Source organism: Rutidosis leptorrhynchoides, chromosome 4, assembly GCF_046630445.1.
Source record: "Rutidosis leptorrhynchoides isolate AG116_Rl617_1_P2 chromosome 4, CSIRO_AGI_Rlap_v1, whole genome shotgun sequence".
NCBI lineage: Eukaryota > Viridiplantae > Streptophyta > Magnoliopsida > Asterales > Asteraceae > Rutidosis > Rutidosis leptorrhynchoides.
In genome coordinates, this window is record NC_092336.1 from 495,521,380 (window position 1) to 495,537,182 (window position 15,803).

The window sequence follows — 15,803 nt, forward strand, 5'->3', positions numbered from 1 at the left end:
ATATGTGGTTTTAGCAATAATGACTTAGACTCAATTAGCTCACCACTACTAGGTGTCATGTGATCCGTGGCACCTGTATCAAGTATCCATTTATTATTAATAGATGACTTAGTGATTATACCTGCTGCAAAGTGATGATCCAATTCATCATCAGAACCAGCCACTGTGCCCTGTACATCTGTATGAGTCATTTGAAGCAAGCACTTCAAAAACTGTTCAAATTTTTCTGAAGTAAAGATGACATTGTTTCCTTTAACAGTTGCAGCAGTTGCAGTTCTTTTTTAGCATTAACAATTGCAGACTTAGCCCTTTGATTGACTTGTTTAGAAGCCATTCTACTCTTGTAATGCCATGGAGGGTAACCGATTTTCTCCCAACACTTATCTGGAGAATGACCCTTGTTACCACAAAGTTAACATTTATCCTTTGTATTTGACTTACTATACAAAGTAGTTGACTCAACAGATGTAAACATTTCCCTTTGAGATTCTTCTTGTTGAAGCATAGAACAAGCAACCTCAACACTAGGTAGTGGATTTAGCATTAACAATTGACTTCTTAGAGCACTGTATTGATCATCTAGACCATTAAGAAACTGAAAAAGATGTTGTTCTTCTTTCTGAAGGTTAACATCAGTCATGAAAGCAGTAATTTCAGGTGTAACTTTAGCAATTCTAGGAAGATCACTTATAGAATCAATCTCTTCCCAAATACACTTCATCTTAGTGTAGAAATCACTTACAGTAGATCCTTGTTGCTCACATGAGTAAACTTCTTTGTGTAAGTTGTACTTTCTAGATCCATTGCTTAGAGTAAACCTCTTCGCCAATTGCTTCCATATTTCGGATGCAGTTCCAATGAACATGATAGACTTCACAATCGAATCACTAACAGAATTCATGATCCAACTAATCACCATGTTGTTGCAGGTGTCCCACTGTTCAGCTTTCACAAGATCATCTGCAGATCTAACAACAATTCCAGTTACAAATCCAAGCTTACGCTTCGTGGATAATGCAATTTCAATTGAACGTCTCCATGATCTGTAATTTTGAGATCCAATGAGCTTCTCTTGAATAGATAATGAACCTGGACCATCCGATGGATGAAGAAACAGAGGATTTTGAAACATAGCTGGATCCATAGCTCCGCGGAAGCAAGAAATTGATTTAAATCAAATCGAAATGATTTACGCAACTAGAAATGAAATTGAAACGAATCAAGCTAGACTCGATCACTCTGATACCATGAGAATTTTAGCATGATCAAGATGAACACAAGAGAGAAATTAATTGAGATTTCATTGAACAAATTGATTTATTATAGAAGAATGCTTTCAAGCCCTAATTTATAATCAAAGTAACCTTAACAGCAATTAACTGTCTAAAACTAATTCAGTTACATAAGTTATACTGCAGTCCCTAAACTACTAGAAATGAAAGATTTAGTCCTTTAACTTGCAGTTGACTTTATTGTTGACCTTCTTGTCGTTATATATTATCAGTTGCAGATGGGTTTCGCAAGTTCTAGTTTTGACGAAGAGGTTTATTTTTATATTATTTTGAATATGAATTTTGCAACTGTATCTTCTTATTGATTTAAATATGATGATGATGGACAATAGATTTATTTGTGGGTTTTAGTTATGATTTTGGGGAAAGTTTATTAGTTAGAATTTAGAAAAGAGGATGTTGATGAATGATGGATGATGAAGATGAAAGTATTTATTTTATTATTTTTTTTTGCGAAAAAACGATAACTTAATAACGGATCCGAGGATCAACGCCTACAACCGATACAAGAGAATCCAAAAAAGCTCTAGTCGTACAAAATAAACCTATTCAAACGCCTCATCAATATGGTGAGAAATCGCATTTTACAAGCATACCAAAATATAACTAAAGCTATAACTAAAGGACTCTCAAATACCGATAATACTACACAGACACAGCGACTAACAAACTGAACAGCGTCAGCGATCGGGAGAACACCGATCGTCTCTGCAAAAACAAAACAAGAAAATACCAGCGTTCGCACAGCTTCTCGAGCTGTTAAAAGAAAAGCCCTAACCACAAAAACTCGAACGAACCCCCACAACTTGAACCAGATCTTCAACAGGAAGATCGTCGCCTAGACAAAACCCGAAAGCGCCTCAAAAAGGTAAAGACCGCACCCAAAACCACAGCTCGACCCAACCCTACCCCAACAAGGCTCTCGTGCCCTCCACCACCACCATTAAAACCCCCTGACACCAAGCCGCCAACTAGCCTCCAAACTCCACATGAAAAAGAGAGAACGGAACCACGACGCACCGATGGTCACCGCCAACAGGGTGGTAGACCACCGAACCTAGAAAAGCACAATCATCACCCACCAAACAAATAATCAACAATAGTGGTTACCACCAACAAGGTGGTAGACCACTTTTGTGACCAGTCAACAAACCACCACCACCACCAACGGGGTGGTGGGCCACCGAGAAGCGTTGCACCCATGTAATGAGGGGGAATATAGGAAGGAAACCCTAACACCACAGTCTACAGTTGACCACCACCAATAAGGTTGTGTTCCACCGAACCACCACCGGAAAGGAGAGAGCACCGAAGTCAGGTGCTAGAGAAGAAAAGCCGACGGCAGCGAAGAAACTCACAAGCAACCATAGCAAAAAATAATCACAAAAACGACAGTGAGTGGTGGCTATAACCGCCGGAGAAATCTCTAGCTACCAAAGGGAGAAGCAGCAGACCGCCAAAAAAAAAGAAATAGGTATAAAAAGGCCTAACCACTGGCGAGATGCCGGTGGCCGGAGAGAGATGAAGGGAACAACAAACCTTCAGATATGGGAAGAAGAGGAAGATGCAAGCGGCTAATGTGTATTAGAATCGTTTTCAAGGATAGATCGGAGTTTTAATTAAGTGAAAAGGGTGGTTGGCACAAATAAAGAGGGAGCGTGTAGGAGGTTTTTGAATATTTAGAGAGAGAGAATTCAGAACATATGAAGATGAAGTTAGGTCAGAGATAAAAAGGATAATTAAAATGAAGAAGAGACAATGACAAATTTACCTTTCATATGCTATCCACATGTTAATTTTTTTGAAAATCAGAAGCAATTTGTATTATCAAAGAAATTGAGTTTTAAAACTCTTTATAGGAAGATCCATGAAGGCATGGAGAACATGCTTACATTCGTAAGTAAACAAAGACTGGAAATACTACAATTCAATAGGTACCAAACGAAAAGAGAATCATGACACATAACCAAAGCCTTGCCTAACCATGGTCGTCATAGATGATTTGATTTATAAGTCATTGATTCTAATCAATTTCTAAATTCTTTGCACGCGAAGTAATCCACATAAAGGATTTTGACTGAATTTCACTAATCGCCACGGGAACATTCCATTCTTCGTTTTTGAAGACTTTCAAGTTGCGATTTTGCCATATGAAATACCCGGTAACCCATTCAATAGCTTGCCAAATCCTCGAGTTTGTATTTGGACCGGATGAAGGTTTCAACCCCTTAAACATGTCATCTAACCATTATACGAAAAGTTACCCATGTTTTCCCATTTGAAAATACGGCTCCACAATTCTTTTACACTCAGGCAAGTAAGGATGAAACAACCAAACCCGTATCCAACCCGACAAATTTTTTTTTTAAATAATAAACCATTAACGCGCCACTTAAATGGTTACATGAAATGAACCGTTTCTTACAAAACGTTTAAACATCCAACAATCCAAAGTTTACATACTTGGCACGAAGGCCATTAACCAAAAGTAATACAAGTTTGACCTTAAAATGACAGTTTTAACCCGAACGACACACGAGCATGGTTTGGGGCTAAACTACACAAAACGATAGGCCGACTTCCAAAAGCTTCACCTAGCAACCAACATGGGAATATCTAATTCCCGAAAACCCCTTTCCCTTTCTTCACGTTTGTACCTAAAAAGTAAACAACGAGAGGGGTAAGCAAAGCTTAGTGAGTGCAACAATTATACATACACATATATAACCATTCTATTTGCAATCACACCCACCAAATACCTCATACGAGTTTATAACACAAATAGCATTCCATCATACTCCTAATGCTAACAATTCGTACACTATCACAACACCTCATTAGCATATACTCAACACAATATATATATATATATATATATATATATATATATATATATATATATATATATATATATATATATATATATATATATATATATATATATATATATAGCATGCTAAACAATAATCAACAAACACAATATGGTTTACCATAACGCTATGGTGCTACCGGCTCGTGGTTCACACCATACGTAATGCTATGACGCTACCGGCTCCTTGGTTCATGCCACTACACGTTTGAGTCATACTCCTTTATAGTGCTACCGGCTCGTGGTTCACACTTTGGAGCTACCGGCTCGTGGTTCACGCCTCCTTTATAGTGCTACCGGCTCGTGGTTCACACTTTAGTTTTACCGGCTCGTGGTTCACACTTGATGCTACCGGCTCGTGGTTCACATCATGACACTCGTCACCTACATGCTATGGTACTACCGGCTCATTGGTTCATACTATAACATTCACAAATAAATACACCATATATATATATACGTATAATTATTCCACTCACCTTAACGCCTAGGTGACGATTATGCAAATCCGCAAGCTTCAAAGTGAAGTACCTAATACATTAAATACACATTCAATACGCCATACTAGTTGGACTTGACACCAACAATTCACCACTTGTGCATTTAATGACCCATTCGCATTAAATGACCCATTTACACCAAAACCTCCCAATTTGGACCAAGACTCATCATTAATCACTAAAGGCTAGTGATTAAAGTCCCATAACACCAACTAACACAAATTTAGGGTATTTCATACCCATCTTACCCAACTAGGTCAACCATTGCCCATTTGACCCATTTTAACATCAAGACTTATATTTTGGTCAAACTTGAACCCATTAACAATCTTTCACTAACACACAAGTGTATTAGTGATTTAACAACACCATTAACACTTACAAACACCAAACCCATGACCAAACCCTAGATTACAAGCCTTAGGGTTCCCGTATACCAATTTAACCCAATTTCACCCATTTAACTCCCAAGTGGGTCTTACAAGCCTCAAATGAACAAACCCTAGCCAACACTATCAAATCGTAGCTAGAGACGTAGGGAACAACTTTAAAACTCGGACTCATGTGGGATTTGGCCTTCTTCTTCCCCAAAGTGAGCTCTCTCTCACTAGAACTCAATCTCTCTCTCTAAAAATGAATGTGGGTGGATGGAGAAGTGTTTAATGAGGTTAAGATAAGCTTTCATCAGCTTTTATGTCCTCCAAACCGACCACAAGTGAAAAGACCAAAACACCCCAAAAGATCCCATTAAAAAGGGTCAAAATTGTCAATACAGCGACTCTGTCGCGTTTCACGACACCTGATCGCGTTTTGCGACACAGGACGCGACACCCACCACTAAAACGCGATAACTTGGACAGGAGAGGGGTATTTGAGCCATCGCGTTCCAGACCAACATGTCGCATCTCGCGACGCACTCACACACGATAAAGCCAATTAAAACACGACAGTTTGACAGTTGGTCCCCCAAACTTAAATTCCTGAATCATTTAATCCTACACGCAACGAATATAAGCGTTCTAAAGATCAATTACGTACTTTAGGATATAGATGAAGAAAAACGGGATGTTACAAAGGATCATATGTTCTACCAATTCCACTTTGTTATTGCATATCAGACATAATAACGTGTCAAGATCTATACCCCGTTTGTTTAGCTTGAAACAAACCGGAAGCCTTTTTATTTTTGTGCACCAAATGTGATCACCGACCTTTAGAGGGACTAACTTGTTTCACATGAATTCCGGCTACATATTAGAAATATGAAGTATCCTGTCATTTAATATTGCAGCGAAGGCAAGTGTTGTGAATGACCCACTATTATGCACATGTTAATATTTAACGAAAAAAAATAATGGCCAAACAGGTATAAAGTACATGGATTCCTCATGTTAAAAAAAAGTTAAAGGATCCCTAAGTATTAGGTAAATCGCATGACTCCTATCTAATCTATTTCAAAAAAATGTTTGTTAACAATTAACAATTTATTCTCTCCTTCTATATGGAGGTGATATTTTCACTTCTTATTTTTTTAGATCCACCACAATTATATGTAATGTTCCATAAATACCTTTCAGTAAATTCTAGCAAGAGATTTATGCAAAGACGTCGTTAAGGATAAGTTAGTAAATTCAAGTGGATCTGTCAAATTCCATGTTAGAAATATTATCCCCCTTCCATTTGTAGTATTTGGAAACAAACCATTAAAACTACGTTTCACTTCTCTCTCTCTCTCTCTCTCTCTCTCTCTCTCTCTCTCTTACATATATCTTGATATTACTCAAATTGGTCATGTTTTAACTGGTAACATCACTCATATTTTAACATTAACAATAACTAAAAGAGTTTAAAACATGCAAAATCACACAATAAATATTATTAAGGGTCAAAGGTGCTTAAATGTCAAAAATGGTCTAAACGTGGGTTTTTAACGAGGTTTTTAGTCATTTTCTATCCAAGAGGTATATTCTACCTACTTAGTCTTAAAAGAGAGATTTCAAGATTCATAAAATCAATTGGAAACTCTCGGAACTTAAGTCCACAAGTTGAATAGAAGAAACACAAGACAAAGTACAAATTAAAGTTTCTGAAAACCCTAATTTAAGGTTTCAGCCAGAAGCACTACTCTGAAAGACCATGATGACTAGCAGACTCATTGGCACTTATTTAGGACATGTATATGAAGATATATAAAAAATCTATAAGCTTTTCTAATTCATATACAAATATTAAGACGTTCCAAGACTTAAACACACTGAAAACACACAAAAAACCCTAATCACACAATACTTCAAATGCAACCACAAGGAACATTAAAAAGTGATTCGAGGGATTTGGTGACACTATTATAAGTCTAATGAACCCCCAAAAGGTGCATCTACTGAACTTCAAGACAAACGGGTACCAGTTTTCAACACCGCACTACCAGAAACCACTACACGACAACAAGGGAAGGCACCAACTACAAACTGGTGACTCAGAGGCAGTTTGTGTCAGTAAACTGGTGACCCATCCACAAACTAGCGATTCTAGTTATTCAACTGGCAACTCCGGTTAGCAAACTGGCGACTCATTTGGAATCTAATTACACCAACTTGCGACCGAGGCTACAAACTGCAACCCACACTACAGACTGGTAACTCGGGGTTAAGAACTAGCGACCCGAAGCTTCAAATTGGAAACATGAGGTTAAGAAGTGGCGACCCGGACTCAAAACTGGCGACCTGGGCTTGAAACTGGCAATTTGTTTCGTCCAAAAATAGAACTGACAATCAGTTGATTTCATATACCTTTATACACTAAATCTCTCTTTAAAATATCTCTCTAGAATAGTTACTATCACGGTTTTGTCCTTGTTAGTTAGTATATAAATCAATAAAGGAGGTGATGCGGGAAGGAAACTCGAGAAGGTTATTGTAATCATGTTGCTTACGAAATGTTTTGTATATATTTATACATATAAGGTTTGTTATTAATCTCTACTTATTTCATGATTATATATAATATATATGTTATATATTCTTCAATTATAATATTATAATAATGAACTAAAATAACTTTTCATGTTTATTATGATGTAAGTTTATGATGGTTAGATTTGTTGTCATATAAATCATTATAAGCGTTTGATTCAATGTTTTATAAACGAAGTAAATTTTTGTTAACATATATAAAGTTTGTCCAACTTATACAATGGTTAAATCTGCACAAGTGTTTTAGCTATTTTACGTTTTAAAATCGTGAGGGCCGGTGATATTGCCTCGTTTATTCATATTTTTACTCGCAATATCGGTTCGTTTCTATTAAGTTTTTGGACATAAGTTGAGTTTTTGCATTCCTACGAGATGATTCGAAGAGTTATTATGTTTTGGAAGATATTTGGGTAAAAGTTTCAGTACATTCAAGAAGAAATCGAAAGTCGAAGCAAAGAGTCAAAGTATAAAGTGAAACAGAAAAATACTGTTTGAAACAGCGTATCTCGCGGCCACGATTCAGACCAATGCGGTCGCGATTTTGGTGTTTGCTCGTGATTTTAATCTCGTGTTCGCATTACGTTAACAAAACTTCAGAATCAGATAACAAGAAGAATCGCGGTCGCCATTCCATATATTGCGGTCGCGATGTTGAGGGTGTCTCACGGTCGCGATCCACCTTATTGTGACCGCGAGAGTGTAAGCCGACTTCAGATTTTGTTTTACTATAAATAAGCGTTTTTAACCCTTTTTAGGGTAATCAGTTTTTGTTTTACAAATTTTATAGTTAGGGTTACGAATTTTTGAGCTTTCTAAGGTATTTTGGAGCATCTAAACACTAGGATTTCAATTGTTAATCATTGGTAAACTCTTGTTTTTTATTTTAATCTTTACAGTGGTTGATTATTGTTTATCTCTTTGCTTGTGTGCTTTGATTATCATTATGAGTAGCTAAATTCTTGGCATTTTCTTAGATGATTGAACCTAGGTGATAGATTGCTTGATCTTTTATACGTATTGATAATTACTTTTGACTGTGATTCTATATTACTCCCATTAATTGATCCCATTGATTACTAGTTTGTGGTTGATGTAACGAGAGTTACTAGATCAATTAATTTATCTAGGTTATTGAGAAATAAATAGATAAGTTGAATTACATACAGGAGACCGGTATAATTAGATTAGTAATTAATCCCATCAATTGAGTAGGTAATAGTGAAGCCTAAAGAGGGACACCAATTTACCCTTCAACTGAATCATAATCGCGAGTAGTTAATATTGATTGATTGTGTTCTTCTGAAGCGTATGGGAGACCAACGGGAAAAACGGACACTTTCATGATATAATTGGTAACTAAGTTAGGGACGCCAGCTTATCTTACTAATTGATTAATGACTTGGTTAACGAGAGTTATACTTAGGGATTTAATTACATTGTTCTTAATAAAAGCAATCCGGAACCTAGGGAATTGAATCTAAGTGAATACCCCTTTATCTATTGAATTCATATTTTCTTTATTTGTTTTGATTAGTTTTAAATCAAAACCCCATTTTACAACTAAACTTTGCTCCATGTGGACGAATTCGTAAGTACACTATAATAAGATTAGGTGTGTATTTTCGCATATCAAATTTTTGGCGTTGCTGCCGGAGAGCGGTGTGTCTTAGGATTTTACAAGCTTTTAGTTATTCGATCCTTTCGTGGCAACTTGTTTTCATGAAAGTTACTTTTCCGTTATTTTATTTTTAGTTTTACGCTTTGGTTTTGTGGTGGTGTGAACGCAGGTTAGGTACTAATAACTCTGGAACCGTCTAGAGTTTACCATACACGCATCAAATCTAAAGAAGAGCAAGAAATTGCCGAAGGTTTCTCAGTATTACCTTTTTATATTCCGTACTTTGAGTATATTAAGGAAGAGGTTAAAATGGGTGAACCAGCGAGAGGTCAATCATGGAAGCGATGATGAAAGCCACAAGGGCTGGTAATGGACATGCCATTTCCCAACCGGTAGTTGACAAAGATTTTGAGGTTAAGGGAAATATTTTAAATATGATCACTCATCAATGCCAGTTCAGGGGTACACCGAAAGAGGATGCATTTGAGCATCTTCGAAACTTCAAAAGCATCTGTAATTTCTTCAAGATTGCCCAAGTTGCAGATACTATTATCTATTTGAGGGTTTTCCCTTGGTCTTTAAAAGACGATGCCAAGGACTGGTTGGAATCACTGCCCGAGGGTGAGATTGACAGTTGGACTACAATGGAGGATAGATTTTTCCAGCATTTTTTCCAGCTTCAAAGGTCGCGAAATTACAGAGTGACATTAATCACTTTGTTCAAAAGTTAAACGAGACACTTTATGATGCTTGGAGACGGTTCGGTAAAATGCTTCGTAATTGTCCTCAACACGGGTTGAACAATTTTAATAAGGTTTAAATTTTCTACAAGGGTGTCAATGTACCAACTAGGAACGAAACATATATTGCTGCGGGTGGTTCGTTAATGAAAAATACTCCGGATGAAGCTTACAACATCATCTGCGAAACATCTTCTCACTCTTATGATTGGCACCAAGAGATGGATGTTTCGCGATCTTCTCATTTTGCTAGTACCGAAGTAGTGATGAGCTCGCATCGGTTAAAGCACAACTTGCAACTGTTAAAAGACCGATGCAGTCAATGACTAAAGAGATGCACGCTATGAAAGTTGGTTGTGAGTTATGTCAGGGGCCACATCTTACAAAGGATTGTAATCAGGCATCTATGGAAGGGTAGGTGAACTACTTGGGTAATTAATACAATAATCAGTATCAAGGAGGTAGTTCGGGTTATCAAAGGAATGGACTACCGGGGTTCGTTAATCGAAATTAGAATCAGTCATATGTGGATAAGGTTCCTTCATTAGAGGAGTGGTTGCGGGGTTTTATAATAAAGATGAATGAAAGCATCACAGCTTTGAGGCAAGATAATGAATCAACAAAACAGCAAGTGAGAAGTCAGCAGGCCTCGATTCAGAATTTGGAACGGGATGTGGGGCGTATAGCTCAATCACTAACGGAGAGACCACCGGGTGCTCTCCATTCAAATACACAAGCTAATCCGAATGTCAGTGGTCCTCCTCGAAAAATTTTGACTGATAACAACCGAAGTGATGTGAAGAACAAAGAGCCTCAAGTTTCTCCTTATTCACAGGTGAATGCTGTTCTCAGCATTAAGGGATATGGTTCTGATGAGGTTATACCGACTTATACTCATAATGGTACAGACGGATGGATTAGAGTTAATGATAAAACTCTCGCGTATGGTAATTACTTGATGAGTTTGATGACGGTGAGTTCTTCTAGTTCGGGTAATCAAGAGTCAGAAGTTAAAAGTGTAGAGACTACCAAGTCTCCCGAGTTTAGTGTTGATGAGATTAAAGTGGAAGAAGATGTGAAACCGACACCTAAGTTAAAAGTGTAAAAGCCACCTATTCTATGTCCGAGAGCTCTTCAATCCGAGCAACCAAAGGACACTGTTTGTAAGTCTATTAATACTAATGATAATATTTGTGTGCATGTACCTTTGGTTGATGTTCTTGCAGGTATGCCCAATTATGGGAAATTTTTAAAGGATTTAATGGCGAAGAAGGGTGAGCATGAGCAGGCATCTTTCGCATTTCTTGAAGCGGAATGTGCTGCTATTTTGAAGAAGAGTGATATGCCACCAAATCTAGGTGATCCCGGGCCATTCATAGTGCCCTTATGATTGATGACTCTGAAATTTTTAAGTGCTAAACTGATTCAGGTGCGAGTATCAATCTTATGCCGTTATCTGTTTATTCACGTTTGGGTTTGAATGAGCTTAAGTCGACTAATACTGGAGTTAGATTGGTTAACCAGTCAATCAGTAAACCCATAGGGATTGCTGAAAATTTGGTGGTTAAGATATGTGATGACCCGAAAATTTCTGACCAAATTTAAACTTAATCTTTGTATGATTAACATTTCCGACACGATAAGCAAAGTCTGTAAAACTGAATCTCAAAATTTTTGAACTACTTTTATATATTTAAATACCCTTCGGTTGTTTTTGACGATTCGCGAACAATTATATGTAAATAGATACATATATACTATAACTTGAAAAGGTAACAATGTATTAATTATTTGATACCGTACATTAAACTTATTGGTTTAAATATCTATTTGAACATATATGATAAGTTGAAATATTTATTATTAAAATTTATTTATAAATAACTTCCAATGTGTATTTAAAAACTGATTTATATATATTAAAAAGATATATACATATATATAATTTCAAGTTATTTAGTAAACGATATTAACACTTTCAAATTGCTACAGTACCCAAAATGCTACAGTGTTTTTGAAAATCACTATTTGCTACAGTGAAATTGACTTTGCTACAGTGAATTGCTACAGTAAAAATTGACTTCGCTACAGTGGTATAGTTTGTGGATGATTTAAGACTATATTTTGACAAAGGTACGATTCACGAAACGTAAAGTACAAGTTTTCTCAGTATACGATAGGACGTTCGAAAAACCGGAACCGGGACATAAGCCGAGTGACGACGTACGATTTATCGGAACGAAAATTACAAGTCAACTATGCAAGTGAATTTAATATAATATATAATTAATTATATAAATTAAATATATTATATTAATAATTAAAAAATATGTCGACAAACTAGAAGTTAAAAGATCATGAGCTGGAAATCCATCCCATGCGATCGCATGGGAAATGGTCTTGGAGGCCATGCGATCGCATGGCAGTCCTGGACAGGCCACACCTATAAAGCTCGAGATATCTGCCTCTGTTTTAATTTAAAAATTACTCCGTATTATATTTATTAATTATATTATTATTATTATTATTATTATTATTATTATTATTATTATTATTATTATTATTATTATTATTATTATTATTATTATTATTATTATTATTATTAAGATTAATATTATTATTAATCTTATTATTATTAGTAGTATTTGTATTATTATTAGTATTATACATAAAATACTACGACGAGGTCATGAGCGTGTCACTTTCAAAATAGTTTTATGAGCGGGATAAAGCTAAGAAAATTATGGGTTATTGCCAAGGAGGTTATGGGTAATATTCATGGGTATTATTTGCAAGTCAAACCTAGTGTTATCATCTCCATTACGTCTACGTACTTTTCTACAATATTGAATCTCAATATTGATATGTAAGTACTTATATTTTATCTTTTATATAATAATTGTGTATCCATGTCTAGTGCTAGAGTATATATATTTATACATGCTTGTATGCTAAATTTCCTTATTAAACAGTTTATGATGTACCACAAATTAAATACATATATTACTGGTAAAAGGTATATGATATACATGTTTTTGGAAAGCTGGCGAAAAATCAATAACTTTTCATTTAGATATCGAATAATTTCGATGAACGGATTAAAAGATATGAGCAACTGAATTATGATTGAAGTTAATTGAAATTGTTTTTGAATCTACAATTAAGATTTAAACAACTTGTTTACGAGATTGATAAATTAGATTTTTGAATATTACCAACCGAGTAAATGAATCCTTATATAAGGTACGTCTCGTTTTGTTAAACTATTGTCAAAATTGACTTTTTGAAACAACATTGGATAAATTTTGTATGTCAATATCGAGCATTAGGATTGTGATACACTATGACCTGACCTAGCTTGATAGACATTTATTGACAAACATATGTTCTCTAGGTTGAGATCTACGGTTATTTGGTAATCCGTGTTTCGATCACATTTTGGTGAACGACTTTATATGCTGCTAAGGTGAGTTTCATATGATCCCTTTTACTCAATACATTTTTGGGCTGAGAATACATGCACTTTATTTTAAACGCAAAGGACACAAGTACATACTAAATTCTACACCGAGTTTGAACCGAAAATCCCTTAGCTTTGGTAACTAGTAACTACCGGTTATAAGAACTGGTGGGCGCGAGTAGTTATATATGGATCCATAGGGCTTGATATCCCCGTCCGAGCTAGAGCACTAGCCTTTTAACGGACGTATGCTATTTGAGAAGCGTACACGTTGGTTTGCGTGTATTATTAAGGTGATTATACAAAGGGTACAAATTATATATACGTTAAGTTTAGTTACCAGGGTGCTCAATCTTGTAGAATATTTTGATAAACGTTTCTGGATGAAACAACTGAAATCTTGTGATCCACCTTTATATACAGATTATGCGCAACATTAAAACTATGAACTCACCAACCTTTGTGTTGACACTTGTTATCATGTTTATTCTCAGGTTTCCTAGAAGTCTTCCGCTGTTTGCTTAGATGTTAAACAAGCTATGTGCATGGAGTCTTACATGACATATTTTTCAAGGAGACGTTGCATTCACCAAATCATCACCATGTATCTTATTTTGACTGCATTGTCAATGGAAATACTGTTGTAAACTATTATTTATGGTGATTGTCTATATGTAGAAATCATCAGATGTCGAAAACCTTTGATTTAAATATTCATTTATGGTGTGCCTTTTCAAAAGAATGCAATGTTTACAAAATGTATCATATAGAGGTCAAATACCTCGCAATGAAATCAATGAATGACGTGTTCGTCCATATGGATTTGGAGCGATCGTCACAGTTGGTATCAGAGCGTTGGTCCTAGTGAACCAGGTCTTGCATGAATGTGTCTAACTGATAGTTGTTAGGATGCATTAGTAAGTCTGGACTTCGACCGTGTCTGCATGTCAAAAGTTTTGCTTATCATTTTTGTTGAAAATTACCTGCTTATCATTCCTAGTCTAGACACATTTTACTGCATTGATTGCATGAATGGCGTATATACAAAATTCATATCTTAGCGTATCTGTTACTGTAAACTTTTCTTGACATCTTCCGAAAATTTCTCCGTGATTTATGGAATTTGGTATTATATATACATATGTAAATTATGTATTGAAGAATACCAAACTATATTCTATAATCTAATTCATATAAAAAAAATCATCTCCCTAATTATACAAGATGGATCCCGTATCTAGTTCAAATTCCTTAAACTCTGACAGCTATTCCGATATGGATATTCACCTGAATTCCTAAGACAGTGTAACCGGAATGGATCAACCAATTAGCCATCATCTATTCTGGATGAATTGGGGATGGGTTCGTAGCCTACTTAATTATTGGATACAAGAAGAAGGCGATCCCTTCCATCCACCACATTGCCCTCTTGGCGAAGAACCTGAAGCACTTACCGGCGAACCTGTTCGTAATACCATTTTCTCTCTCATCTCCAGAATATCTCGTCATGATCATATACTCTCTCAAATTCTGGATCTTATTCATCCGCTCGTCCGAACCGCCAATCATCCCGGTGTAGTAGAAGAAGTCAACGAGCTTCGCGCTCGGGTAGTGGCTTTGGAGAATATGGTGCAAAGGTTACAAGCACCAGCAGAATCTCCGGCATCAACAGTACCACCGACAACAACACCAACAGTACCATTACCACCACCAACAACATCCGCACCGCAAGCCTCAACATCACAATATGTACCTTGAACATCAACGTCATACGCATGGTAGTTACCAAGAAATACCAGCAACAATAACCGATGAAGTATTAACTTATTTCCCCTGAAGAAATTTTATGTATATTTAATATATATGAATTTTGAAATCAAAATAAATCTTTTCGTACTAAGCTATTACGTGTGAATCTTAACTGGTAGGTACTACTCGGTTAGTTCATATTACTAATATGCAATGATGTACATCCTTCGTTAACAACTTAACCATTGTTAACTACAATCTCTGTTTCAACTTAATGAATTCCATTTAATAATAAACCAAGTGTATTATTCAATTACATAATTGATTTTACATTTTCATTTTCGATGTACTCGAAACATTTCAGAAAACATCATCTCTGTCTTGTAAGGTTCACAAAGATTCCACAAGCATCAACATCCTTCACCGAGAAATAAGAATAAATAATGGAGTATCGATTACATTAGCGAAATACTCCGCAAAGATTATGTAATCTTTAATGTTTTAGAGATTAATCATTTCTAAGTCAAGTCGAAAATCAAATGAGCTTAATATGATATTAACTCATTAAATCTGTATTAGATTTGAAAAAAAATATACATACAT

General features: G+C 35.9%; 1 protein-coding gene across 1 annotated transcript; it reads right to left on the minus strand.

The window, feature by feature from the left end:
* Nucleotides 1-205: 205 nt before the first annotated feature.
* LOC139842401 (uncharacterized) lies at nt 206-1,144 on the minus strand. Its single transcript, XM_071832544.1, has 2 exons — nt 442-1,144; nt 206-384 (listed from the first exon to the last, which is right to left on the minus strand). The coding sequence occupies exons 1-2, from the start codon at nt 1,142-1,144 to the stop codon at nt 206-208; spliced, it is 882 nt and encodes a 293-aa protein (XP_071688645.1).
* Nucleotides 1,145-15,803: the final 14,659 nt, after the last annotated feature.

What these genes read in the sequence shown, in the direction of transcription:
- LOC139842401 (XM_071832544.1), bottom strand. Translation starts at nt 1,144, where the DNA reads ATGGATCCAGCTATGTTTCAAAATCCTCTGTTTCTTCATCCATCGGAT. An exon ending in TGAGTCAACTACTTTGTATA is followed by an intron (nt 385 to 441) that starts GTAAGTCAAATA and finishes GTCATTCTCCAG; the next exon opens with ATAAGTGTTGGGAGAAAATC.